This window comes from Colletotrichum acutatum (genome assembly GCF_030867785.1).
Source record: "Colletotrichum acutatum strain CBS 112980 chromosome Unknown BDZ83scaffold_147, whole genome shotgun sequence".
NCBI classification, from domain to species: domain Eukaryota; kingdom Fungi; phylum Ascomycota; class Sordariomycetes; order Glomerellales; family Glomerellaceae; genus Colletotrichum; species Colletotrichum acutatum.
The window spans coordinates 62,980-89,288 of NW_026849141.1; the positions used below are offsets into that span (position 1 = coordinate 62,980).

The 26,309-nt window shown below is 52.0% G+C and overlaps 9 protein-coding genes across 9 annotated transcripts; 7 read left to right on the plus strand and 2 right to left on the minus strand.

Annotated features, from left to right (window-relative positions):
• Window positions 1-372: 372 nt before the first annotated feature.
• On the plus strand, window positions 373-3,745 carry BDZ83DRAFT_757043 (NRDE-2, necessary for RNA interference-domain-containing protein; the record flags this gene model as incomplete). Its single annotated transcript, XM_060514841.1, has 3 exons — window positions 373-2,664; window positions 2,727-3,166; window positions 3,217-3,745. 3 exons carry the CDS (start codon window positions 373-375, stop codon window positions 3,743-3,745), a joined length of 3,261 nt encoding a protein of 1,086 aa, XP_060359430.1.
• A 422-nt stretch (window positions 3,746-4,167) lies between these two features.
• Window positions 4,168-5,573, plus strand: BDZ83DRAFT_710182 (eIF-6 family protein; the record flags this gene model as incomplete). The annotated part of the gene is made up of 3 exons (XM_060511585.1): window positions 4,168-4,636; window positions 4,765-4,923; window positions 5,027-5,573. The coding sequence occupies exons 1-3, from the start codon at window positions 4,602-4,604 to the stop codon at window positions 5,571-5,573; spliced, it is 741 nt and encodes a 246-aa protein (XP_060359431.1). The 5' UTR covers window positions 4,168-4,601.
• A 3,667-nt stretch (window positions 5,574-9,240) lies between these two features.
• Window positions 9,241-10,665, plus strand: BDZ83DRAFT_590062 (uncharacterized protein; the record flags this gene model as incomplete). The annotated part of the gene is made up of 1 exon (XM_060506297.1): window positions 9,241-10,665. The coding sequence occupies one exon, from the start codon at window positions 9,241-9,243 to the stop codon at window positions 10,663-10,665; it is 1,425 nt and encodes a 474-aa protein (XP_060359432.1).
• A 951-nt stretch (window positions 10,666-11,616) lies between these two features.
• BDZ83DRAFT_96427 (NADH-ubiquinone oxidoreductase B12 subunit family protein) lies at window positions 11,617-12,352 on the minus strand. The gene is made up of 2 exons (XM_060516034.1): window positions 12,226-12,352; window positions 11,617-12,158 (listed from the first exon to the last, which is right to left on the minus strand). Exons 1-2 carry the CDS (start codon window positions 12,324-12,326, stop codon window positions 11,990-11,992), a joined length of 270 nt encoding a protein of 89 aa, XP_060359433.1. The 5' UTR covers window positions 12,327-12,352; the 3' UTR covers window positions 11,617-11,989.
• Window positions 12,353-12,975: 623 nt separating this feature from the next.
• On the plus strand, window positions 12,976-14,543 carry BDZ83DRAFT_590037 (CAF1 family ribonuclease; the record flags this gene model as incomplete). The annotated part of the gene is made up of 2 exons (XM_060506292.1): window positions 12,976-13,431; window positions 13,491-14,543. 2 exons carry the CDS (start codon window positions 12,976-12,978, stop codon window positions 14,541-14,543), a joined length of 1,509 nt encoding a protein of 502 aa, XP_060359434.1.
• A 1,855-nt stretch (window positions 14,544-16,398) lies between these two features.
• BDZ83DRAFT_638530 (LMBR1 domain-containing protein) lies at window positions 16,399-19,253 on the plus strand (the record flags this gene model as incomplete). Its single annotated transcript, XM_060509369.1, has 2 exons — window positions 16,399-16,912; window positions 16,969-19,253. Coding segments are annotated over 2 exons (2,303 nt in total), but the record flags the coding sequence as incomplete, so codon positions are not given.
• On the plus strand, window positions 19,254-20,564 carry BDZ83DRAFT_710196 (coiled-coil domain-containing protein 55-domain containing protein). Its single transcript, XM_060511586.1, has one exon. It carries the CDS (start codon window positions 19,295-19,297, stop codon window positions 20,525-20,527), a length of 1,233 nt encoding a protein of 410 aa, XP_060359436.1. The 5' UTR covers window positions 19,254-19,294; the 3' UTR covers window positions 20,528-20,564.
• A 318-nt stretch (window positions 20,565-20,882) lies between these two features.
• BDZ83DRAFT_590082 (mitochondrial import inner membrane translocase subunit TIM13) lies at window positions 20,883-21,206 on the minus strand (the record flags this gene model as incomplete). Its single annotated transcript, XM_060506299.1, has 2 exons — window positions 20,883-21,056; window positions 21,123-21,206. 2 exons carry the CDS (start codon window positions 21,204-21,206, stop codon window positions 20,883-20,885), a joined length of 258 nt encoding a protein of 85 aa, XP_060359437.1.
• Window positions 21,207-21,929: 723 nt separating this feature from the next.
• Window positions 21,930-23,187, plus strand: BDZ83DRAFT_590065 (legume-like lectin family protein; the record flags this gene model as incomplete). The annotated part of the gene is made up of 4 exons (XM_060506298.1): window positions 21,930-22,022; window positions 22,125-22,148; window positions 22,221-22,291; window positions 22,404-23,187. The coding sequence occupies 4 exons, from the start codon at window positions 21,930-21,932 to the stop codon at window positions 23,185-23,187; spliced, it is 972 nt and encodes a 323-aa protein (XP_060359438.1).
• Window positions 23,188-26,309: the final 3,122 nt, after the last annotated feature.

The following is a 26,309-nucleotide window of genomic DNA, read 5'->3' on the forward strand; positions in this document are numbered from 1 at the left end:
GGTGAGGTGCGACGCTGCGTGGCTGCTACCGTTCGATTAAGGTTGCGTTCTGTATTCTAATCTCTACCTTATGCGCGAGGTCGATCACTGCCAAACCCCCACGTTTCCTTCCCAGCAGCGACAATTGCCCGTTTCCGCCACCGTCAAGCTAACGACGCGACACGCGTCACGGTATCCTTGACGTCGTTCTAGTTCATCACCGTATCCAAGTGCCATCAGTGCACACCCCACATATCAACTTTCACAACAGGGCATCAGGGCATCAGGGCGTGCTTCCAGTCAGTCGCTTACATTAGCAGGCAGCCACGGCGCCGAGTTCACCCTCGGTGCTAATCATGATTCGGTGAGCTGCCGACCGGCGTCGTCGTCGATATGTCGGAGCCTGGGGATAAAAAGTTGACGGTGCCGAAGTTCTCGTCGTTCAAGCCCAAAGCCCCGGCTGCAGCATCACCTTCTTTAAGTGAGCGTACACGCGACCGGAAGAAAGATAGAGAAGAAAGGCCCAAAGAAGAACGAGCCCGTCATGAGTCTCGGCGCCACAATGACCGTTCGAAGCATGAATCCGAGCATCGTCGGCAACATCGCAAACGAAGTCGGAGTCGCAGTGCCAGTCAAGAACGAGCTCTAGTCAAGAGAGCTGAGGTAGCACCCGTTCTGAAAGACAAGCCCGGCGATGGCCTTTTCTTCTTTGACAAAAAGGGCGACCCCTTAATCAGAAGATATGGCGGCAATTATCGTTCTCGCGTGCCCCTGTACCGCCGCAGTGGCCGTGGACGAGTCTTTGGCTCCGATGGGTATTTGTACATCCATCGAGACGGTCCGCAGGAACGCTTCAGTATTCGCCAGCCGGGGGAAGGAACCTCGATACTGCGAGATCGAGCTCTTTTCAACTCCAAGACTCACCGTGCAAAGCCGTTTCGTATACGCGTACGCAGCAGTCCCAGTGGCACCGATATACATCTTGTTGAGGAGGACTTTGTTCCACTGAGCAAGTCATCGAAGCGACAGCGTGTTGAGGAGCCGGGATCATCAGAGGACGAGAAGACGGCGTACAGGTCGATCAAAGGCAAGGCAAAGGCTCATGAATTTTCCGACAGCGATATCGACTTCGATTCAGATGCCGAAGATGGCGAGTTCGATGTTGGATCCGATGATCCCCTGAGACAACGGTCGATTCAATTGTCCCGTCGGGTCAAGGAGCACCCTGGAGACATTGAAGCCTGGTTTGAACTGATCAATCACCAAGACGGGCTGCTGAATGCAGGCGGTAGCCTGGACCGAGACGCCACCAAAGCCGAGGTTCACAGCTTTGCAGAAATCAAGATATCAATGTTCGAGTCTGCCCTATCTCACGCAAAGAAGCCCGAAGATGAAGAACGGCTTCTCCTTGGCTTGATGCTGGAAGCTGCACAGGTTTGGTCTTCCTCAAAGCTCGAGAGCCGATGGGCGGACTTGGCAAAGAAGCACGATGATAGCTTTTGTCTATGGAAGGCTAGAATTGACTACAAACTTGCGAATTTGGTTGCGTTCCAGTACAACGACATAAAAGCCCTGATGGTCGACCGATTACAGACCGTCTACAAGCAAGCCATGGTGTCAGTGTCGCCTGGGCCAAGCCGCCTGGCAAGTAACGCAGAGACTCAGCGCTACGAGCAGATGGTCTATGTATTTCTCAGAACGACCAGGGTCATGTACGATGCTGGCTTCCGCGAGCTCTCAGTCGCAGCGTGGCAAGCGCTCCTGGAACTCAACTTGCAACGGCCAGCGGACTGCGACACCATGGCAGAACTTCAGATAGTCAGTTTGTTCAAAGACTACTGGGAAGACGAGTCACCAAGAATAGGAGAAGACAATGCTCTCGGCTGGAACCACTACGTCCAGATGGATGGCGTTGTCGACCCTCCGGAACCCCGGACAGACGACGATACTGTCCCCAAGTCGCGAGACGTGTACAAGTCCTGGGGTGCAACGGAAAGGCTTCGAGCAACGAACTCAAGGAACCCGGCACGAGCCACCGACGATGTCCTCGAGGACGATCCTTACCGTGTGGTCATGTTCTCTGACATTGAGGAGTTACTATTCGTGATACCGTCGGAGGTTATATCCTCACTTTGGAAACCCCTGGTTGATGCCTTCCTGCTCTTCTGCGCTTTACCCACTGCGTTCCGGACCAGCGACTGGACGGAAGCTGCAGAGAACGACCCAGTGATTATGGGCAATATGAGGCTATTTGAGAAGGACGTACTCCAGAGGCCCAACGAACCCGACGTTCTGGATGAGACCAAGAGAGTTCCGGTATTCAAGCAAGACGTATCTCGGTACGCACTGTCGGCTGATTTGTTATTTGCTGGCCCTGTGTGGTTCTCGCCGTTTTCCGGATGGACCAGTACCTCCAAGGAGTCTGACGGACCCGTCTCCATGGCTGCGGTCTCGAGCACTCTTCGGTTGCTGCTGAAGTCAAGAAGCTACCAGGAGCTGACCGAGTATTCTCTGGCCATTGAAGTCGTCAATGATCCCAGCAACACCAAGAAACGCGCGAAAGCGTTCATCAAGCAAGATCCCTCGAATCTCAGGCTCTACAATGCTTATGCGCTCGCCGAGTTCTCCAACGGCAACGCGGGACTGGGTCTCCAAGTCGTCGGTTCAGCCACCGGCTTGATTACCGTAAGTGCTCATACTGCAACAAAATACATTTTTTTGGCCGGGTGCTAACGATCATCTACTAGACCTCCAACAGCGCTGGTGGATCGATGTTGTGGAATACCTGGGCTTGGCTGGAACTTCACGAAGGGAATAATGCACAGGCTTTGGTGCGTATCTGTGCTGCAACAGATCAGTCCTTGAGAAGTGCTCCTGCAACCACGCCTTCTCCTTCACAACTTCTCAAGGCACACCAATCACTATCGGCTACACTAGAGCATCAAATGTCTACAAAGCAGCTCGATGAAGCTATAGCTACCGCGGAAAGCTTGGCATTGCTGGCCTATCTTACAGCCAAGGAAGGATCTGAGCCTACGTCGGAGGCGCAAGGAAGTATCTCGGCTGCGATGGAGAGACTCTGGACCGCGTCTTCAGAACTGTGTGCCCAAGGTCAGACCAAGTCGTCGACGCATGAAAGACTTCTTCAAGTCGCTGCGAGGCTTCTTTACCACCATGCAAGCCGAGGGTAAGCATGTCCCAATTCCTCCAAATGTCTCAAAGCTAATCTCAAGGCAGACCATTCCGACGTGCGTATTTGCGAGATCAGCTCAGGCAGTGCATTGAGTTGTTTCCACGCAACACAATCTTCTTGAGCCTGTTCTCGTGGGCGTCAACCATGTTCGGCATTGACGACCCTGTCCGTGACATCCTCCGAAAAGTCGCTCTCACGAACGCCAATGACAGCATCAGCAACCGTGTCTTTGCCATTCGATATGAGCTGCAAAGGGGCAATGTGTACTCCACACAAGCAGCCTTTGAGCGGGCACTAGACAGCCCGACATGCAGGTCCAATCCCGATCTGTGGCGATGCTACATCAAATTCAGCTACGCGAGGCAACAGCTTAGGCCCAAGGCAAAGGACGTGTTTTTCCGAGGTCTTCGCCATTGTCCGTGGTCAAAGGAGCTGGCACTCGAAGCTTACACGACGCTCGTCAGCGTAATGGACGAGTTCGAGCTGCGGTCCGTCTTCAACACGATGTCATCCAAGGGGTTACGGGTACATATTGATTTAGACGAGTTTCTGACCCAGCACAAGAAGACGTAAGGAGGGACCCAAGGGAGCCGATTGAAAGAGGAGCGGACAGCGAGCCCAAAGAGCCCGCCTAGCATAAGAGTAACACAATACATTGGTGAATGCTATGACTGTGACTGATGAGGTGATTCAAACGGTGAGGGATGATACACCTGCTATTCATCAATTGTATATTGCTGCGGCAGGCTATGAACGGTCCAATGGCTGGCTCTGTGTGCTTATGCAGAGACCATCTCGGCTCTAGAATGCAAAATTGCAGGATTAGGACGAAGAGTCACAGTGGCAATGCAGCCGCGGCGGAAAGGGACCTTGAAGGGGCAGGTTTTGGCTTGGTTTGTAATAGGAACCGAGGAAATGTGAGGTAGTGTGGTTCTGATGCGGAGTGACTCATCAGCCATATAGCGACAATTGACTCTTTTTGTGCAGCCCGGGCGGTTTGAGGCGAATCAGGGTCCACACAGCTCGCTCGGTGTGCCCCGCACTGCCCGGCGCCCCTCCCCTCAATGGAAAGCAAACCTGGAAGCCCAGAACGGAGAAGGCAGAGCGCATTGAGTGTGGTGAAGAACTGGTGCTGGGCTGGCAGCGGTGGTCGACCTGAGCAGCTAAGGTAATTGCCCCACCTTGCTCTCTATCGATTGTCGCTTTTTATTAATTGCGACTTCCGCCACTGCAAAAATTCCATCATCAACACCACCCTCACGACAAGATCCTTGACGAACGACAATTTTTCCGCACGACCACGCCAAAGGGTTTTTTCTCTCTTCTCACGAACGAAGCATCTTTTACGAGCCTTTATAGCCGTAAGAGTCTCATCACCTTCAAAACCCCCAACAATCAGTAATCGAGTATCCCCCGAACAACCACAATCATGGCGGTGCGCGCGCAATTCGAGAATTCCAACGAGTAAGAGAACCCCGCCGGATCGACCCCGCCATTGTGCTGCACGCTTTTGCTCCAACAACCCGCACAATCCGCGATGCTCTTTGCCGTAGAACCAGATGTGCTGACGCGAGACCCTTTTCTCCTTTTAGAATTGGTTGCTTTGCAACTCTCACCAACTCTTACGCCCTCGTCGCCCCGGGTGCCAGCGAGAACTTCTACAGTGTATTCGAGGCCGAGTTGCAGGGTGTCATCCCCATCTGCAGGGCAAGCATCGCCGGTGTCCGCATCATCGGCCGGTTAACAGCTGGGTAAGCAACAAGCGATGGGTTCTTTTGGGGGTTCGTGTGTTTGGGCACACGGCCTCGCAACCCGCGTGAGCTTCAAGTTTTGCTGACTGGCCTCGGCTTCTAGCAACCGCAAGGGTCTTTTGGTTCCCAACACAACGTCCGATCAGGAGCTCCAACATCTCCGGAATAGCTTGCCAGATGAAGTCCGCATCCAAAGAATAGAGGAGCGCCTGTCCGCCCTCGGCAACGTTATTGTTGCCAACGACCACATCGCCCTCATTCACCCAGACCTGGAGCGCGAGACGGAGGAGATTATCGCTGACGTCCTCGGCGTCGAGGTGTTCCGCCAGACCATCGCCGACAACGTGCTCGTCGGCTCGTACATGTCGCTCACGAACCAGGGCGGCCTCGTGCACCCCAAGACGTCGATTCAAGACCAGGACGAGCTGTCGAGTTTGCTGCAGGTGCCCCTCGTGGCCGGCAGTGTCAACCGTGGTAGCAACGTTGTCGGTTCGGGTATGGTCGTCAACGACTGGATGGCCGTGACTGGTCTGGACACCACGGCGACGGAGCTCAGTGTTATTGAGAGTGTATTCAGACTGGGCGAGGGCCTGGGCCCGGACAACGTCAACACGAAGCTCAAGGACACCATGGTCGAGTCTTTCTACTAAAAGAAAGGATTTGGTCCTGTGGGGAAAAGGGAGAGCTGCATGTTGAGCGGTTGGCTGCAGGAGTACTTTCTGGGTCGGGTTTTTCGTTGGTTTGGGATACCACTTATTGGGTTGAGCATGGTTTGGTAGGCTCTTCTCGTGAGCCGGGTTTGGGTTCACTCAGTACAGTACAGATGTATCTGTATGGCCGGCATGAATAAAAGCCCACGTGGGCACTTGGAACCCAATCTTGTTCAACCTTGTTGCGCCAGCCGGCTTCTTTACGCATCGGGGCTGTGATTGCAAATGTGAACAAACTAATGCCTTAGTAGTGGTCATGGACAGGCTTCGATGTAGCTCAGATGAGAATGTATTCCCCAAAGGGAAGATGAAGCTAACCATGAACCTTAACATGCAATGTTGGAGAAACCCAAACAGCAAATGCGATTCCACGTGAGTATTATTTCCTAAGCAGGAAGTCCTAGGTCACGACGGTCATTGTCTGCAAAAGAGCGAATCACAACCTACCGTTCCATTACTATTGTTTGCCTTTTGGGCTCAACCAGTTGCCTCTCGACGAAGGAGCCTATCAAATCTCGCAGGGCCTGTTTTTCTTTCGTCGTCAGAGTTCTAGCCCCCCCCCTCCCCCTCCCCCTCCCCTTCACCATTCAAAGCATCTCAGACTAGGTATCTGGAAGAGAACAAGCTTTGACTGGCTACCATAGGAACAGGGGGCCTCGGGAGAGGAGGCCTCGAGAGAGGTGTAACTAACAAACACACGCCAGGTCGAGTAAGAATGGTGCGTGTGGAAGGCTCCAGAGGGAAAGAGAGGGAGAATTTGGCTTTTACATTTCTGGGTACTGCGGAATTCTGGTCTCGGCTACCTATGGGTATGATTTATTCACGACTCAGCCCAGCCACCTTATGCAATGGAATTGGGGGGCGTGAGGGAAGGGTCTTCTAGTGGGAGTCTCGTGCTTGAGATGTGTTCTGTCGGGTGTCGACGCTTGGTGGGGGTTTTTTCTTTCTTTGTATATTTAGACGAGACAAGGGACTTCACACGAGGGGCGCAAGAATTAGGCTGCGCTGGTACTGCCTAGGTTAACTGCCTAGGTTAGGAAGGGAGCATGGGAAGCGCATGATGTTATGGACCGTGGCGGTTGAGGCGTCTTTTCTATTTGGGGTGTGGAATGTGGAATGCAGTGCGGTTGTTTCTTTTCGATATGCATGTCTGAGCGTGGCGGGATGGAGAAGGAAGGGCTGGTTTGAGCTGTCGATGTTTTAATCTTCCTAGGTATTGAGTAAGGTAGTCTCGCAGCCTGTAGGATTCTACGCTTCTAGCAGGTACCGAGGTTGACTCGCCTACCTATTTTAATCCCTTTGAAGGTTGTTTGTAGCTAGACTTGTCCAAACAGTATTATCTAGTGGTTTACATGTTTGGGACTTGTGCCGACGTTGGAATTCGGGAGCTCGGGACGGTTGGAGGTTTCGCTGGTTTGGGGTTGCATTCCAGGTTTGGTGTCGAAGATCTGCGAGGACGGACTCTAGACGCCGATCTTCCGGTAGATGGAGGCACCAGACGGGCTGCTATTCCTGGGCGGGGAATGGCATGGCTCTATTGTGTAGATACACGAATAGGTAGTGCAGTTTAGGTGAGTTTTGTGTTTGCACCTGTCTACATCTCATCGGGACTTTCAGATGTCAAGCCTCTCAGGGCACGGGCATGGGCACGGTGGAAAGCACAAGCCAGAGACGCAACAAAGTAGTGAGGAATCATCTGGTGGTTTTTTCTCGTCGAGTTGCAATGCGATTTCCAGGGTCCAAGAGAAAGGTACCTTTCTATGATTGCACGGACCTGGGGACGTGTGGTACGTGCTCCATAAAAAACAGGAAGAGGAAGGGAAAAGACCATCAATTGGGGAGGAGCGTTCGGGAACCGGCGGTGCGTTGGACACTTTGGGAACTGGCGGAAGGCGAGAGAGAGTGTTGTCCGTTGGCATAAGGTACTTAGCTTACGGAGTAGCATGGTCAAGTGACGACGCACTAGATGGCAATTGCAGGGCCGCCTCACTTCACTGCTCAAAGTCTAGAACCGGGACTGGCCAACCTACCTACGGGGAAGGTACAGCAAGCACCTCGCTGCCGGTCCGCTTTTCACTGCCCAAATGGTGATCGGGTCGACGGGTCCCACGGCCAAGTTGTTGGAGATGGGATGGACTCCGCCCAACCACCGCCAATTGCTGGATGTTGACGTCGCCCGCGTCGTCGCCTCCTGCCCGGGTCCTACGGTTTGTTTATCAGGGACCTCCTGGCGTTCTTCTTGTTTTCTCTCCTTCGTCTTGGTGGCTGTCGACCTGAACCTTCCATTCTCTTTCCTCAGTTCTGTGCACATTCGAAAGGGGAAAATCCAAGGCTATTTGCTTTTTTCCCACTCCGTCACTCGCCGTCATAACGTCGACGCCCGCTGCAGCGCCGGCCTCGTGGGAACAGACACACCTTTTCTCTCTGCGTCTGCGTCAAACCTGGGGTCTTCCCCGTTTCTTCGACATCTGCACATACCACGGATACGTTGTACCGGCTAGGTATATGCAGCCTCACGACTCTTGGGCCGCACTCTTTGTCACCTCCCTCGCACACCTGCCTCGACACTGACGGATACTTGCGGTCTGATATTCAGCCCTTCGGAGTACCTTGCCCAACTACGGATACTTACGCACAAATCGAAACGAAACGACGTTTGCCTACCTGTACGCCCATGCTGACTCGGAGGCTCGTCCATCCACTCTTACTATCACATTTCCTTTGACCGATATCCAACATTGGACCGGGCACCGCAATATCTCCGCTTTTTTATGCCTGTACTATACTTCGTACAGAGCGGCCCCCGACACTTTTGCATAGTCACAACATTGGGAGGAAGCAGTCCGAATATCAATATCATAAAGCCTTGGATCGGGATAATCGCGACTAGCCCCTCAGCCACAAGCGCATTCGTGTACTCACCTGCGACTTTGACAGCTTCGACGGCTTACAGCATCCCGCGCCGCCGACGCCTTCCAAACCGAACGCTCTCGTCACTTTATTCACGATCTGCGGCTGGTTGCGCACCTTTACTTTCTGTGCAACCATCCCTGTGCGACCTCACTATACTGCAAGTCTGCAAGGACCGGGCACCCAAGGGCCGTCTTCATCGATTCCAACAAGAGGTTCATGCGAGTTGTGCTTGACCGTCCGTCGCTTGTCAACTTTCCCTAGTCTGACCGACGCTCTTCATTCTCGCTTGCAGGGGGACCTGGCATCTCATCACGCCAAAAAGTCTCGCACACTCGCACTCCCCTTTGTCCCAGCTCGATCCATCCCTACCGAGCGGGCGACCACCAGCAGCGGACCACCCTAAAGTTCCAACGCTCTTCCCTCGAAAAAGTCCGTCTTGACTCTAGGTTGCTCCTAGGTCGCGACATCCGCCCCTCCCCTTCCGTTGTTTGTGGCCCGAGTCGATCCATTTACGTTCCTGGTCTGGCTACCGACCCAAGCCCGCGATACCCCCGGCCGTACAGCTAGACGCAAGCTGGGAGACACATATTGCCCGTCCCACACGAAACATTAACTTATCATGCTAAGCTGTCACGCCGCCGCCTCCACACCCGACTCCCCGATGTCTTTCCCACGCCCAACCAAGTCCTCTGGAATGGACAAGACTCAAACTCTACGCCGTGCACATGGGCCTGAGAGCGTTGATCCAGAAGACGATCCTGCTTCCCCAAGCGCTACCCCCGGTGCTGCCTTAAACACCAACCCGCCTGTCCAGCCCGAGCCGTGTCGCATTAGCTCGTCTGGAGCCGATCGAAGCTTTCCTCGACTACATTCTGGTCACCAGAGACAGCACTCTGTTCCAAACTTCCCTTCTACCAGCAAATCCGTCCCACAAGTCACCTTCTCGCCATCCCCTGAGCGAGGGTCTGGCCGCCCCTTGTCGGTCAATATGCCTCTCACGGGAGACAGCAGGAAGCCTTCAGATGCCACTCGAGGAGGTATACTGAGCAGCTGGTTAGGTGGATCTCCCAGCAATAATGAGGAAGCCAAGACGGACGACGATACGATAGAGGGGACACCTACAAACAGGCTACGCAGAAGACAAACCGGTTCAACGGAGACGACACCCAAAGGAGTTTCGCCAAGTACATCACGGTTCGCCTTCTTCAGCTCACCCTTCTCCAAGAACACCCCGACACAAGTCAGCCCACAACAGGATGAAGAGTTATTGTCTATGAACATCCAGGAAGCGCTATTCCCTCCTACATCTCCGACTCACAGAGACGCCTTCTCGCCTGCAGCCTTCAAGAACCTAGAGGCCACAGCTGTTGGCCTATTAACAAAGTTCCAAACCGCCTATCAAAGACAAAATGCCGCCCTGATAGAACTACGAGTCGAAAAGGACGCCCAAAATGACGAAAACGATGAGGCGGACACGCGAATCCAACACCTCAAGGTCCAACTAGAAAACATGGCAAGCAAAGTAGCTGAGCAGGAACAGTCGATGCAGCAGCTCATGACTGAATTGAACGCGGAGAAGAAGGCCAGGCAAGAGGAGAAGGCGACGCGTGAACGGAACCGTCCGATTTCCGAGGGGTCATCAATATCTGAAGATCTTGGCGCCGAAGAGGACCAGGCCAGGAGGAAGTGGAGAAAGAGCGCGGGATTCGACACAGACGAAGAGAGCGTTGAGGACGCCAGCGTTTTCTCAAGGTCACGAAGTCCTACCACCGCCGCACCCAGCGTATTCGAGGGCAGCATATCGGAGGCATCAGCAACCCCATCAAAGTCCAATTCACTCGGCCCCCCGAGAACCTCACGGCCGCCGCCTACGTCGAAACCGTCACCACAGCAGGCGAGTGTCTTCCAGAAACTTATGAGAGGGGTTACAGGCGACGCCGCGAAAGAGGAGGGGGGCGTGGCATCGTGCTCGAATTGCCGCGGGCAGGACCAGCGGGCCGCCTGGGATACGGTCAGTCTATTGAAAGACGAGAATCGCGGATTGAAGCATCGTGTTGAGGAGCTGGAGACGTATGTCGACAGTGCGTTGGATGTCGTCAACGGGCTTAGACTTGACTGACTGTGTCGTCATGTGTGATTCGCATACCCCCAACCGCGTGAGCCACCCTCCGCGGCATGACTGGCGTTTCCTGGTTTTTTTCTTTTCTTGAGTAAGGAGTTTCTTTGGACATGAACGGGACAACCCGATACCAATGAGCTGGCATTGTTGAAGTCTTTGAGAGCGGGCATGGGAGCATATACCTCGTCACTGGTAGATGATTTGGTAGAGAATGAAAGAAATCTGTCTGGCTACTGCAATACTCCCTTCATTTCTGCATCCACGCATCACACATTCTACACTGACTTCTTCAGGTAAGGTTAAATGCTTGAGAGTAATAGGGTTGTGTGGAAATGAGAAAGAATGTATGCAGCTAATCTTGGATTGGGAAGCTGACGTTGAAAGGAAGAAGGCCAAGGAAGCTTGGACGGGTGAGAGAGGGAGGCAAGGAGGCAGGTGAGAATTATGGGATGATGGGTTGAAACGGGTGTCTGTGCCAAGACGAGGTGGTCTTGGGAGAGCGGAATGGTGGTTCCAATGGGGTTTTTAGGCTTTGCTGCTGTGGTTTGTCGTAATTCACTGGGAGAATGCAAGTCAAGTATGTTCTCGAAGCCGAGGGTCGTGATACAGAGGCTACTGGCTCATTTCTTGTTTTCGTACGTTTTGGCCCACCGCGTGATTTTGGAGATGACTTATTTCTTCGAACCAAGGTCACACTGAACTCTTTTCATACGGTGTCCTTCAGGCATGTTGTAGTTTCCAGTCTACTTCGTATCCCGTATGATCGGTGCTCTAACTCGTGATGCTGCTCCCTGTCCATCGCTAGTAGGATCCATCTGTCGACTCACAAGATCATTGTCGATTGCTTTTTGACTGAAGAATACACTGCGCGACGTTTCTTTTTAGATGAGAGCAGGTGGCAGCCCGCTTCTGGGTGCCCTTCCAGCTGCTCTATCGAGCCGGAGGGTCAGGTGGTCGTACGATCAAGATGAGCAATCGCGGTATATGCCACAATCACTAGTGAGGCCAATGGAGCCTTTCAGAGTCGGACTTTGGGTGTTTGTTAGGCTTTCTCCTTCTCATCGACCTAACGATTGGACTCCAGCAGTGGGCGAGGGGTTAGTGGAAGTGGCAACGCTCTATGACACTTTCACGGGTAGCCTCCGGCATCAAAGACAGGCTTGATGTTCGCAAGACTTTAAGTGTCACACGATATCGTGATAGCGGAAAACCAAATTCGTCCTCATCTAAATCCTTCCAGCGAGCCGGTCTACCGGTTCGAGAGGTACATGTACAGCGGAGTGTTCCCCTTCTCCGTCTTCCCACAACCAATCCGTTCAGCAATCTAGTGGTGGTCCTTTCCGTGGGCGTCGCCGTGGTGGTGATCGTCGGTCAAGAAGAAGTACTCGTACGCGCAGTAGCCGGCAAAGGCGACGGTCGCGATGCCGAGGCCGGGGAAGGATCCCTTGAACCGGTTGAATCGCGTGAAAGGGCCCTTGTATCTCCAGGACTCTCTGTAATCTCCATCGTCAGCGGATGTCGCGGTGTTCTTCGGGGGCTGCATAGCCAAGTGCCACTCACGCTCTTTCCCAGGGGTCGTATCTGGGCTGGCCGGCCGCCTCCTTGAAGGCTCTCATGTCGAAGCCGGTGATGTTGGGCTTCTGGCCGCGGGTGGCCGCCATCGCTAACCTGGTGTCAAATGGGCGTCAGCAGTCTGCTCTCCATCTCACTATGTCAATTGAGCTCTTTGGAGAGCAATTACCTCGTTGGCTGCATAATTGCTGTGTGAATGTCGTCTTGCCGTACAACAATGGACTCTTTGGTGGTGGTCAGTCGAGTTGGGGCGAAGCTGATTGGAGATCTTTGAGATGTTGTCGGCGGAAAGTACCGTGGTACGTACCTGGCCGGCTCTGGTCTCGCACAGACCACCCCTCGTCCTCCACGGTCGGTCAACCATAGCAAGCCTTCAGGCCTCATCCACACATTCTGTCCAAATCCGAGATAACTAGACGTTCTCGCCAGCGCTTTAGCTCCGCACGAACCCAGAACGACGATCAGCATCACTCAACAAGCATCACCCGACGCGACGACTCATCCTCTCTGCAAATAATCGCTCTTCTCGTACATTCAAAACGAGCCAATCCGACCATCGGCGGGGAAGACCAAAGGTGTTTCTGCACTGCCAACCACCCCGTCCCTCACTCGCATCTCCAGACGCAAATGCAGGGCCGTGGACCGTCCACAACCCCTCAGAACCCAACGCGACCTTGCCCGACGACACGGTGAGCTTCCGATTTTATTGTACGGACCTCTCGAGAGGCATAGTCTGTTATGCCGCCACAGCTGCCTAGGTTCCCTGGCGGGCCCAACACCATATCGCCGTACCACCAGCAGTTCCCCTCCCACGCCCAAGGCCATGGCCCGAATCATGGACCCCCTCTAGGAGGAAACCCTTCCTACCTCAACACGAACGCCGCTCAGATCAGCCCCTTCTCTACGAACGGAAATGTCCTCGGCGGTACGCCCGGCTTGAATGGCGGCTTCCCCCTCGGCGCCGACACCGGGCTCGGAAGCCATGCTGCGCGGATGGGCTTTGCGCACGCGGCCAGCCTACAGCAACAGCAGCAGCACGGGCAGCCGCAACATAACTTTGGGCTCGATCACGGCGCGGCGCCAGCGCGGACGACGCAGAACAAGGGGAGAATAAGGGAGGTGTGGAAACACAACCTTCACGAGGAGATGGCGGTACTACGGGAGCTCGTCGACAAGTACCCGTACATTGCTATGGTTAGAAGATATGCAAGGTCTTCAATATGACGAATTGAGGCTGACAAGACAAATCACAGGACACGGAATTCCCAGGCGTCGTGTCACGGCCAATGGGTTCTTTCAGAGGAAAGAGCGACTACCACTACCAGTGTCTGCGCACCAACGTCGACATGCTCAAGGTCATTCAGATTGGACTGACGCTCTTCAACGAGGATGGCGAGACGCCACCAGCAAGACCGAATTCGCAGCAAGACATCGAACTGAGCGCTGCTCAACGGAGAGCAGCGTCGCAAGGGCCGTTCCCATACGCATGGCAATTCAACTTCAAGTTCTCCGTTAAGGACGACATGTACAACGAGAAGTCGATTGAGTCATTATCGAGTGCCGGAATCGACTTTGCATCCCTCGAGAGAGATGGCATCGACCCGCACGAATTCGCCTCCCTCCTCATCCCATCCGGTCTCGTATGCTTCGATAATGTGAAGTGGATCTCCTTCCACGGAGGCTACGACTTTGGCTACCTTACTAAGTTGCTGACCTGCAACGACCTCCCCAACGACGAATCGGATTTTGATCAAGTCATGAAGCTGTATTTCCCGTCGGCTTACGACGTCAAGCACCTGATGAAGCACGCCATCCGGCTTCACAACTCTGGACTCCTTACCCCAAGCGATCCTAGCAGCGCCGATATCCTCCAGAAGTTTGAGCACAAGTCTGGTCTCGAGAACATTGCCGATTCCCTCAAGATCAAGCGAGTGGGCAATGCGCACCAGGCCGGTTCAGACTCTCTGCTTACGGGCAAGGTCTTCTTCCAGATGCGCGACAAGATCTTTAATGGAGAGATCCCTGAAGAGCATGTGGGCAAGGTCTGGGGCTTAGGTATCCCAGAGCTCCTGGTGTTGGAGAGATTGCCCTTCGGTAACAACGGCGGCAACCAAGATTCGGCGCAAAACCAGGGCCCCAATGGTCAGCACAACGGAGGGCCGAGTACGCCTAATACCGGTAGTGTCGGTCTCGCGAGCACGCCTGCCGCACAAGCACACAACACCAACGGCATCTCCATGGGACCAATGACCCCAGGTGGGGGCGGCGGGGTCTTTGGCAACTTTGCCTTTGGGGGCGCCAGATAAGCTTCCATGTCTCTACGACTCCTGACTGGGGTTACGTGGGCAAAGAAGTCATATGGCGCACGTTGGACTTCTTTGGGCGGGCTGGCCATGGTGACTTGCTTCCCGGGAGGGTCTAATGTTGACGCTGGCTTTTGGTTTTGCATACTTTGTCTATACATTGGTGGGAACGTGGAAGAGCTCAATCCCTCCATCCCGCTTCCTGATTCTCTCAGTGGAAAAGCTCATAGTCGCTGGGAGTAAAATGATCGTTTTTCACGACAAAAAAGATTTATTCTATTTCAGTTGTTTTTCTCTCTCTGCGGTCTGTTTGTGCGGTGATTACGTTCTGGAGTTGGGATTGGGGGAGGGGGTTTCCATCTTTGGTTCCAGCATCACATCCCGTAAGCTAGAACGGCGGCGGCGGCGGTAACGGGTCGGGTTTGGGCTTTTTTCGTCTGGATGACGGGTTGGGTCACGGAATCGGGGGGTGGACGAACGACGATGCACAGGCAAACTTTGCGTATGCCCCCTAGTTGGGAGTCGAGGGAATTGCGAAAAAAAGCAGGATGACTGGCGAGAGAGTGTGTGTGTGAGATGGAGGGGATTGTTCAAGTAGGAGAGAGAAAGAGAGTACGAGCGCATGAAAAACTTAACTCTTTACACATGTATTGTTATTGTGCATATCCTGGATTAGGGAGGCACTTTGGGGAACGACTGGAATTCAAATGCAAGTTTAGTTGTTTACACTTTCGCTGTAGGATTTGGGTGTAATTGTTTGTGTAAAAGTGAGTTGACTTTACGCGGTTTGGAGTGACCATCATAGTCCATCGAGGACTTGTTAAGTTTGGGGTGAGTTTTGGTCTGGCGGGTTTAACGACGGGGTGGTAACTTGATGACTATCTAGTAGGTCTGCAAGACAACATCGTTCGAAGGTGTTAACGTAGCTCCCACTTATCGTCATCTTCATGAAGATATTATAGTCTGTACAAGACACAGGCTGCTTACGTTGAGTCACTTTCGACAGGATGAGAGTATTGTGGTGATTCAAAGCGTCTACTCAAATAACGAATATGGTGCCTACGTTGAAGTCGAATGTTTTGCTCGAAAGAGGAAATTGAAGACGATGCGTAGAAGTCGGACTTGCCTAAATACAAGCTGAAGCCTGATAACTTGCCGTCCTTCAAACTCTGGTTCTTGGTCTTGCTGATGACCGAAACTAAGGGAGATTGAGTTTTAAATTTGGCTGGCGAGGCGAACGATTGTCGAAATTGATTCCGAGATCAACTAGTGATGAATCGATATTGGAAACTCCAGTTCAACTACATTGGTGATGTATTATTTGCGAAACAGCGGATCAACTTGGCTTCGAGGTTATCTTCTCCTACAAAGTGAAAGTAGATATAGCACCGAACACATTTACTGTCTTCAAGATATCAACTACACCTTGGAATAGTACACTCTATTCAGCCGCTTAAAAACAGTTCCCGAGGCCAAGACAGAGAAACGGGAGTATCGTGTTGTTCAAGGCATTGTATCACATTGAAGAGAATACAGACTCTCAAACCATTGCTTCTACCAATACGTCCATCTTTCGATAGCAGGGAATGGAGCTTGAACCCACGTACAATCCCGCGCCCAGAACGGCCGCTTCAGGAGAAAAAGCGGATCTGCCGGGAACGAAGACTGGGACCCGGAAGGTCTTCATCAATTAAACTGGAGCGAAGAACACAAGGTGGACACCTGGGAGTGCAGTGCAGATGACGTAAACCCGCTCGTTTGCGGACCTTCCAACACCCCGGGTCCGTGCACATGACCTGGTCCTCGTAGATTGTAGTCCGATCCCCTGTGTCAAAACATTCCTATCCGTAGAGGGTGCGCATGCGCTTTCTTGGAGAGTATTCCGGAAGCCTACAGATCTTCCCCCGTCTTCCGGCGCGCATTACGAAGCCTTCCCACACGATCAAATTCTTTTTTTCTTACCACAACGAAAGGAATACAACACCTGCGACGACAACCTCCGAAAGATCGATACAAGTTGAAAACGCAGCGCCTCATGGACGCTGTCTCCACAACGACACAATGTTCCACGTCGTGAGCGCCTCGTCGCCGGTGCCATCGGAAATCTTTGCGCTCCTTGCGCTCCTCGTCATTTCCGTCATCGTCCTACTAATTCTGCGCCATTTCCTACCCTTGCGAACGACGCCTGCCTTCTACCTGGTTCCGATATTCTTCGCATTATGGCTGCCTGCGTGCATGGTACTGCTTGTACCGATCGATTTGGCTTCAAGCGCTAGGACCGATGATGAGGCCACGCGCGGTATCTGGCTTCCCCAGAGATTGTTGCTGGTGTCGTGGAGGATTACTTACTGGCTCACTTTCGCCTTGACATGGTGCGTGGCTCGCCGCAGTTGTCCCCCTTGGCCATTTTGTTAAACATTTGTTACAGGTTCATCCTCCCCATCCTTGGCGAATACTCCGACTCCGGCTACCGCGAACCGCAGGACAGTCTCAAGTACTCACTCCGTCAAAATGCGCAATACCATGCGATGGTTTTTGGAAGTGCTGCTATCGGCCTCACGTACCTTTTCGCCAGGTACGGCGTCGGCGCCCTCGAGTTCAAAGCCTCCTTCATGGCACTCGCATATTTCTACGGCTTGATTTTCGCGATATACCTCATGGGACACGGGTTGGTCTCTGTGCCCCGGCGACTGCTTCGATACGCATCTATTAGTGGGCGACTGCGTCGACTTCAAATCCGTGCACCGAAATTATACGAAAAGATGGAGGATTCCCTACTGAACCTGGAGGATGTCGAATTACAAGTATCGGAGCTCGGCCGTCGGAAGACCGGCAGCGCAGTCAAATTCAGCGAGTGGATCGACGAGCTCGTTGAAAGCGCCAACATGCCCGAATCCCAGCCGCGCACCGTAGTGGGCGATACCCGCGCCCTGCCGACCGTAATCACGGAAAAGTTCATGGCGGACCTATCCAGGAAACTGATGCGAGCGCGGCACACGCGGTCCCGTTACGTGAACGAGTGGAACGATTTGTTGAAGGATGCCTCTGACACGCAAGCAATTCTCGACTCCGCCGCCTCCAAGAAGCTAACATTCGCCGCCCCTTCGCCCCACGCCGGGTTCTGGGATCGATTTACCGTCCACACGCCGTACTCCAGATACATTTACTACCACCACTTTGAGCCTTATGCCTGCATCGCCTTGGGCGTGTTTCTGGCAGCCGCTTCCGTTCTGATCATCTGGTCTGAGCTGGTCAAGGCCGCGTTCCCTCAGCTGTCCGTCATTCGTCTGACCGTTGTCCATCACTGGGTCGGAGAGAAGGGCCAAGTCGGTTTCGCTGGTCAACTCATTTCGGTTCTCTGGCTTCTCTACATGTGCGCGGCCACCTTTATTACCATGACGGAGGTGAAGACTTGGCGCGGGCGTGCGCTCGTGAAGCGCAATACGGCATATGAATCAGCATTCTGGTATTCCGGACAAGTTGCGAAGCTCAGTGTTCCTCTGTCATACAACTTTATGACCTTCCTGTCTGGCGAAATTTACAAGAAGACCCGTTTCTATGGCTTCCTCGGAACGCTGGTCAATTTTACCCCGTTGGGCCGCTGGGCAGACTACCTCTTCCCCGTTTTTGTACTGCTCCCAGTGGCGGCCACTCTATTCGGCTTGTACGGGAAGGTCAAACACATGTTTGGCTTCGGCGGCGAATTCATCGACGACGATGACGAGAATGGTGATGGACGGGTCTTTGGCACAGGATCGTGGAGAGAAGGTCGCGATCTCATCGAACGCGAATTGGGAGGCAACTCTGCCTTGCGTCGTCGTGAGGAGGCTTTCGCCAGGTTGGAGTCGGGCGGGAGGACCGCTCCTGTCCTGACGATTCCTGGCGGACGCAACGGCCTCGCATCCTCTCCAGCAAGGTCTCCTGTGCGGGCCACTACCAACCGCCAACCGGGCCAATCGTCCCGGAACAGGCCGTACCGTGATGAGCCAGAGGAGGACCAGAACTTTTTCGAGTCTCTGGGTCACCGGATGAAGAACACGATGGACACTTTTGAGCCTCCGCAGTGGTTTCAAGACATCAAGAAACCCAAGTGGATGGGTGGTGATGATGACGAGCCAGGCAACGGTAGCGGCAGTGGTAATGGCGGCGGCGTCGAGTCTGATATTCGACGCTGGTTCGGTGGTGGCGGTAGTAGCGAAGGACGAGTCCGGCTGTGATTTCTCTTTTTCCCTTCGTTGCTTTTGAGTATCACCACGTTGCACGACATTTGGAGTCTCTACCAAGAGCTGGGGAGAACGCATCGTTAGGAGTTTTGGCTTCATGTTCCCGCGCCTGGGGCTTTGGGATGTAGTTGTAGCCAAATGCACCAAATTGGCAGGGGTAAATAGAATGGTTTAATAGCGGTGCGAGACCCAGCACCTGTTTATGAGATAGAATTACGTTCCATAGATTCCCCACACGAGATCAAAGTAATAGTCAAACATGTCATGTGGATTGCAATGAACAATTCGCACTCGGTGACCAGATGTCTAACAGGAGGATATCACGATACTGAGGGTGACCTTGGCCGTGTCGTTAACTGATATAACCTCCCCGACGCAGCCGGCCCCACTGCGGCTTCGGCAGGAGGCCGGGGTACAGCAGCCGGATGCATTAGTGGATATTTCGGTGGACCGTGCACAGTCTGCCATGAACTGCGCGACGCACCTTTCGCCTTAGCTTTATCCTTCAACCCAACATCACTACATTACACAATGAGCAAACCAGGCTTGTCATTCGGCCTCAACCTAGGCAAAAAGCCCGGCGCTTCCAAACCGGCCCCCGGAAAGCGGAAGCCATTCGGCGCTACAGCGTTTGGCGGCGGCGACGACGACTCCGACAACGATGCGCCCAACTCGGGAACCAAGATCGAGTCGCTGGATGAGCTAGGCGGTTTCGACGTCGACTCCTCGTCCAGCAGACAAGACAGCGGAGGGAGAAAGAGCAAGAGCAAGAGCAAGAATGCGCTGCCGACACAACCGCCCGCGAGCAGAGCAAAGAAGCAGGAGAGCGCCATGTTCGGCGACCTCTCGGGCTCGCTCACGTCCAAGAAGCACGCCGAGGCGGCGGAGGAGCTCGACCCGAGCGTGTACGACTACGACGGCGTGTATGAATCGTTCAAGCCGCAGAAGAAGACGACCAAGGAGGACGTGGAGAGGAAGCCAAAGTACATGAAGAGCCTGCTCGCGGCCGCCGACGTGCGGAAACGGGACGCGCTGATTGCGGAGGAGAAGAAGATTGCGAGGGAGCGGGAGGCCGAGGGCGAGGAGTTTGCGGACAAGGAAAAGTTTGTCACGGAGGCGTATAAGAAGCAGCAGGAGGAGAATCGACGGATCGAGGAGGAGGAGAGGAGGCGGGAGGAGGAGGAGGCCAAGAAGAACAAGACGGGCGGCATGAGCGCTTTCTACAAGAACCTCTTGAATAAGGGCGAAGAGAGGCATGCCGAGGTCGTGAAAGCGGCCGAAGATAAGGCCAAGGCGGGTCCGACGGTACAAGAAGAAGACGATACATCAAAGGAGAAGTCCGAGGCCGACGTGGCGCAGGAGATCAACCAAAAGGGCGGCGCCGTCGCCGTCAACGAAGACGGGCAGGTGGTGGACAAGCGGCAGCTGCTCAGGGGTGGTCTCAACGTCGGGGCCAAGAAAGAAGCGCAGGTCAGGGAGGAGGCTGCGCGGCCAAGAGAGAGCAGGCCGGAGCGCAGCGCCGGCACGGGTTTCGTTGGGTCTGGCGGCAAGGGCGCGATGCGGGAGCGGCAGACTAGGATGCTCGAGGCGCAGCTGGAGGCGGCGCTCAAGCGGTCCCGTGAGGAAGAGGACGCGGAGCGCGAAAAGGTCGAGCGGGTTACGAAGACGAGGAAGACGGAAGGGGAGATCTCGAGCGCCAAGGAGCGGTACCTGGCCAGAAAGCGCGAGGCGGAGGAAGCGAAGAAGAAGGGGCTGGCGGAGTAAAGATTTCTACCTCTACAAGATACCCTGAGAAGCATGCAATGGCTCCTTTCTCTATATGCATCTACGTTCTTCTTTTCGGCGCAGTGGCATGTCTAAGCGTACCCCCTTTCATTCGTTATGATCTTTGATGCGAATCTTGTGTACATTTCGTTGATGTCCGATTCTTTGACGCAGTGTGCTGCATTACTCCGCCATCGGAAGCTTTCCCCTATTTCAGGAATCTCTTCCTTGACCTGAATACCTCCATTGGACTTTACAAAGCCCCCATTTCCGGTGTTGTTGTACAGTAATCGTACACGAATGCACACACTCCCAAATTCTCTTCATATAGTTTCCTCGTTATGCCTGAGTCGATTTACAAGCTGGGGTTGCTAGACTCCTGCTTTATCCGGGCAATGTAGGCTTGGTTGACCTGGTTCCATGCCGACATGTACTTCTCCATGCACGAGGTCATGCAGGTCGTCTCGCCGCTGGACAGGGAGCTGCCGGGCTTGGGCACGCACTTCTCGAAGCAGTTCTCTTGGAGTTTCTGTTTGTCGTTGCCCCCCATTAGTTTCATGAATATCTTTGTAGCTGAGAGAATTGGGTAACCTACCTCAATGAGGACGCGGGCATTGGCCAGGTTTGCCTCCTGGAGGACCTGCTTCATGACGGCATTCTTGACAGTTGTAGACTCCATGTTCTCGTCGGGGTTTCTCAAGTCTGTAGGTATGACCGGGTATGAGTTGGACTAGGGAGAGAGAAAAGACTGTAATGAATTGACCGGAATAGTGACGTTCTTGACTTGCGATTGTTGCGCCGAAATTGATCCCCAAATGCCCGGCTAGCTTCGCATCGAAGCCAACTCTGAAAAAAAGTTGGAGTGGCTGGTGCTGCAAGGCTGCTGTGGCGCAAGCGCGAAAGCCTGAGGCAGGATTTGGATTGATGTTCTGGCCTACCTCTGGAAGTGGCGCACCTCAGTGAGAGAAGGGGAGCCCAGGGCCCACCCAACAGTGGTCGAAGGTGCGCTGTAGTTGGTGAATGGCAGGGTGCCTGGCCTGAAGCACACCTAGGCTCTAGCGTACAGCAGGGGTAGGAGCTCCAAAACGTGCTGACCCCAGGAATCAGGATCCATCAGCCAAAAAAAGAGGACAGCTAACGGCCTGGGAAGGGGACACACGAGCAAGCCAGCAAAGCCCACCCGGCCACCACCACCACGTCCACAACCCCCTTCGACACTTTTTGCCGAAACGACGACGACGACGACGCCTCTCCGTCGCTGGACATTGCGGCTCTACCCATTTTGCACCACCCGGCGGCACTTTCTCCTCCTCCCCCCTTTCGTTCGCGACGCGCATCACCGTCTAATTCCTTGCTCTTTTGGGTTTCCTCTCTTCGTTTCGAGCTCTAAGCAACCTCAGCCATGTGGTTCAAGCAGTCCCTTTCGGCCCTGTGGCTGGCCGCAATCGCCCTGGGCACCGCAAAGGCGGATGATGGAGAAGTCAAGAGCATTGCGGTTCGTCCTAGCATCTTGTCCCCCCTTCAGCTGCAACATGAGCATGCGCGCATATTGTAGCCAGAATGATGAAGCTGACTTTGTCTTGGTATCTCTGTTTAGCTCCGAACGCACTCCCTAAGCCAGGTTCGCGACTCCCGCGCTTTCCATGCGCCACCACAACCCCTGAGTGCACTTTACTGAGACTATTCGCGATAGCCCTACCTCGATTCCGATATGGCAAGTCGGTGGTACGACTTTGGCGGAGACACAATCATCAGGACGGACTCGTATGTTCTACACCTGCTCTTTTTCCATCGAATAGGCTTGGAGACGTGTTTATGTAGCAGAGGACAGAGAGGGGAAAGAAACGAAGGCTAAGGCATAGGAACACGATTGCAGCTACATCCGATTGACCTCCGACCGCCCGTCGCAGACCGGCTGGCTCTTCTCGAGAGTGCCCCTGACGGCGACCAACTGGGAGATTGAAGTCGAGTTCAAGATCCACGGCAAAAACCAGCTCTACGGCGACGGCTTCGCCATGTGGATCACTAAGAACCGCGGCCAGGCGGGCCCCGTCTTTGGCAGCCCCGACAACTTTGACGGCCTCGGTATCTTCTTCGACACGTACAAGAACAACCGCCCCGGCACCGTCTTCCCCTACGTCATGGCCATGTTCGGCGACGGCAAGACCTCCTACGACAAGGACAACGACGGCAAGAACACGGAGCTCGCCGGCTGCTCCGCGCGCGGCATCCGCCACGCCAGCGTGCCTACCAAGGCCAAGGTCACGTACTTCCAGGACAAGCTCCTCAAGCTGGAGCTGCAGTACAAGACCGAGGGCGACTGGACCCTCTGCTTCGAGACCAACGAGCCCCCCGCGATTCCCCAGATCGCCTACCTCGGCTTCAGCGCCGAGACGGGCGAGCTCAGCGACAACCACGACATCATCTCGGTGCAGGCCAAGAACCTCTACACGACGCAGACCGGCAAGGGGACCAGTAAGACGACCCCCGGCAGCGGCAAGGGCAAGAAGGGATCTTCCTCGATTAAGAAGGACAGCAGCAGCGGCGGCAGCTGGACGTGGACCTTCTTCAAGGTCTTCCTCTTCTTTGGCGTCCTCGGCGGCGGCTACGTCGGTTACACTGCCTGGAGAGCGAAGAATGACAAGAGACATCGTTTCTAAATAAGCTGTTGATGATGATGGGAAAAAAAAAGAAGAACCAAGGGCGACCAAGTCCGTGGGGATGGGGGACCATTTTTTATTATTTTCGAGGGAGAGAATGACAAAAAAGGGGAGCGAGCCGCGAAATAGCTGTTGATTTGATCGGGAAAAGATGACAGATACCGTACATACCAACACCGCAACACACAGAAAGTCATGACTTTTGCATGATGGGGCAGGTCGAAGGCGGTGGTGGAGTGGGAAAACAACCAACGTTTCCATGGTTACTATTGTCTCTCTGTGTCTCTCACTTTTCTATCTCAAATCATGCTTCTCGTTTTACGAATAACTCAGTCTGAGATGAATTCAATTGTATTATATGACGGTTGGCTGGTTGATGGTGGTTCACATGTGAGAGGCTGGAGGAATGAGTGACTATTGATTATTTCGGGAGAAGTCTTTGCCATCGGACTCATTAATGGAATGTATGGATGGACGATTGCTCGTTGCCAAAAACCAAGCTAGATATAGTTTGGAAAAAACTGCGGGAGATTTCTAGTTGGCCCGGTCGCCGAGTAGCTTATAGATTAGGTGTATAAAGTCAAGACAATAAGGTCGGAATTCTGCCGAAGCTTGGATATAGAGTGTGAAGTGGGGGTGGGGGAACATGTCATGATGGCGCCAATATATCAGACTACAGTTCTTCATCCGGAGGATTACCTCGGAGATGTGAGTTCAGGTAGCGAAGTGGGTTGAAGGTGTTGGGGAATTTGCTGATTTTCAGTTTCCTCTGGAGTTGCATCCGAGGATAATTGCTCGAGACCTGCTTCGGAAGTGACTGATATATCGGCTTGAATGGTAGATTTGACCGTACGCCAGGGAATATATGTGACCGAGTGTGAGAGATGGCCAAGACACGATTGTGTGTATTTGAGTGTATTTGTGTGCATGGGTCTTGCAGACGTGGGGACGAAACCGCTCGGAATTCGTTACTTTGACATGAGTGAAGCGGTGAGGATGACAGAGTTGAGTGGCGCGTGTTTGATCTGCCTCCAGCTTTCACGGCCGTTCCCGGCGAAAGGTATCCGTGGTTGGAGGGGGCTTCCCATTGGAATGGGCGTTGTTGACCCGGGATCCGGGGAGGGGAATCGATTGATAGACCCAGGCTCGGATGGAAAGTTGGAACCGCACAAGAGAGACAGTCCCGCTCTAGCTCATACTTATACGAATAAGTTCCTGCCGCCCGCCCCAACGAGGCGCGAGCGTTCCTCGATTTTGTTTCATTTGATTTGAGGTACTGTGGTGGTCGTGGTGACTGGGGGGAGAGACGAGACAAGGAAAGCAAAAATGTAGATGGGCGGGCTAATGAGTTCCAGATACAGATCCGCCGAGTTCCAGATTCAAGTGTTGCGCATGTCGACTTTGGGCGGGATAAGGAGCTATAAGCTTCCTGAATTGGTGGCTTGGGTGGTATGTAAGCGGACAGGCTTTACTTGTTGTGGACAGGAGAGAGTCTGTGAGATATTTTGGAGACGTTGGACTGGGGGGGGAGGGGGGGTTCAAGTTGGTTAAGGTTTGGACAAGCAGGTGCCTGGGGAAGGGGGGGTTTGTTTAAGAGGTTGAGTGATAGTAGCGGCGGGCAGTCGGGTTATTACGTGTGTCAGTTTGGCGCGAATCGCGGAATTGGAGTTGAGAGCCTGAGAGGAATAGGAATGTAATTAGGTATGGACGTGGGGGGGTTTCTTTGGGATCGATCGATGGCAAGTGCAGAAGGATTAGTATTAGTTGGTAAGTGAAGACGATGGGAACATGAGAGGTGGAGACGAATTGGAATTAAATGTCAATCCGTCGAGGCTCGCAGTCTAATAGCAGTTAGGGCAGGATGAAGTACCAACCTTATATAGAGGCAGGCGTACGGCAAGGCAAGGTAAAATGGAAAGTATACGGCAGCCTACAACGCTCACTCCGTTAAAAATCAAGAAATTAAACTTTTCGCTTCTATGCCTATACTACCGCCCAGATCTTCGCTATATTAAAAATATAATATAAATTTATATAATTAATCGGTTAGGTTATATAAAACTTTATAGATCTATATAGACTCGTATAGAATAATATAAATAAATATAAATATCTTTTTATTATTATTATTTATTTATAATTTAAATATTATAATTTAAAATAGCGTAAACTTATTTTAATAATCGTAAACTTAACTATTTTATAATTAAATTAGTTTATAAATAAATAATTTATATATACTATTTTTAAGATCTTTTTAATATTAAAAAACTAAACAAAATTGATTTTACTTTTATTAACGAGTTTAAAACCCCTTATAATACCGAATCCGCTTAAAGTCTTTTATATAAATCTTATATAATTAAAATAAAAAATGCCCTTTTTATATTAATTAAAAAACCCTAGAATTAAACTATTAACTTCCTTTAAACTACTTAAAAAGGTTTATAATAACGTAAATTAAATATTTAATAAATAAAGAAACTAATAAAGAACTCTCTATTTATTTAAGTTAATATATATATATTTAGTTTATTTTATATTATAAAATAGATATTAAAGAATACTTATTACTATATATATACGTATTATATTACTAAAAAAGTTTAATATAACTTTTTTTTTTTTTTTAACTACGCCCTATTTTTTATATTTTAATATAATAAAAACGATCTTATCTAGATTTACTATAAAAAAGTATTTTATTAAACGAGATTAAAAAGTAATACTAGTTAATTTAAAGAATCCGGTTAATATTTACGAGTTCCGAAGTACTATATATAAAGCTATTACCTTAAGCTTATTTCTTTATAAAGCGATAATTACTTTTAATAAAAATATATATTTTTTATTATTTATATCTCTTTTATAAACTAAAGTACTTATTTTTAATTAAAATAGTTTTAAAAAGTTATAGATTACTAAATATTTATTTAAAAAGACTTCGATTATAAATAAAGTTAATTAATTTATATTTAACTCGAAGGTTTTTATAAAATTAAAAATAAAAACGGGATAAAAGCTTATTTTTAAAACTAAAAAAGCAATTTAGAGTATTAAAAAGCGTTTAGTTTTATAAAAGTATAGATTTTTATAAGTTTTAATAAAAAAGGGAAAGGAAT

Excerpts from the sequence above, each read along its gene's own strand:
- BDZ83DRAFT_96427 (XM_060516034.1), bottom strand. The coding sequence starts at position 12,326 with ATGGCGGCCACCCGCGGCCAGAAGCCCAACATCACCGGCTTCGACATG. Across the intron at positions 12,159-12,225 it reads TACGACCCCTGGGAAAGAGC|AGAGTCCTGGAGATACAAGG; the intron begins GTGAGTGGCACT and ends TGGAGATTACAG.
- BDZ83DRAFT_710196 (XM_060511586.1), top strand. The coding sequence starts at position 19,295 with ATGAGCAAACCAGGCTTGTCATTCGGCCTCAACCTAGGCAAAAAGCCC.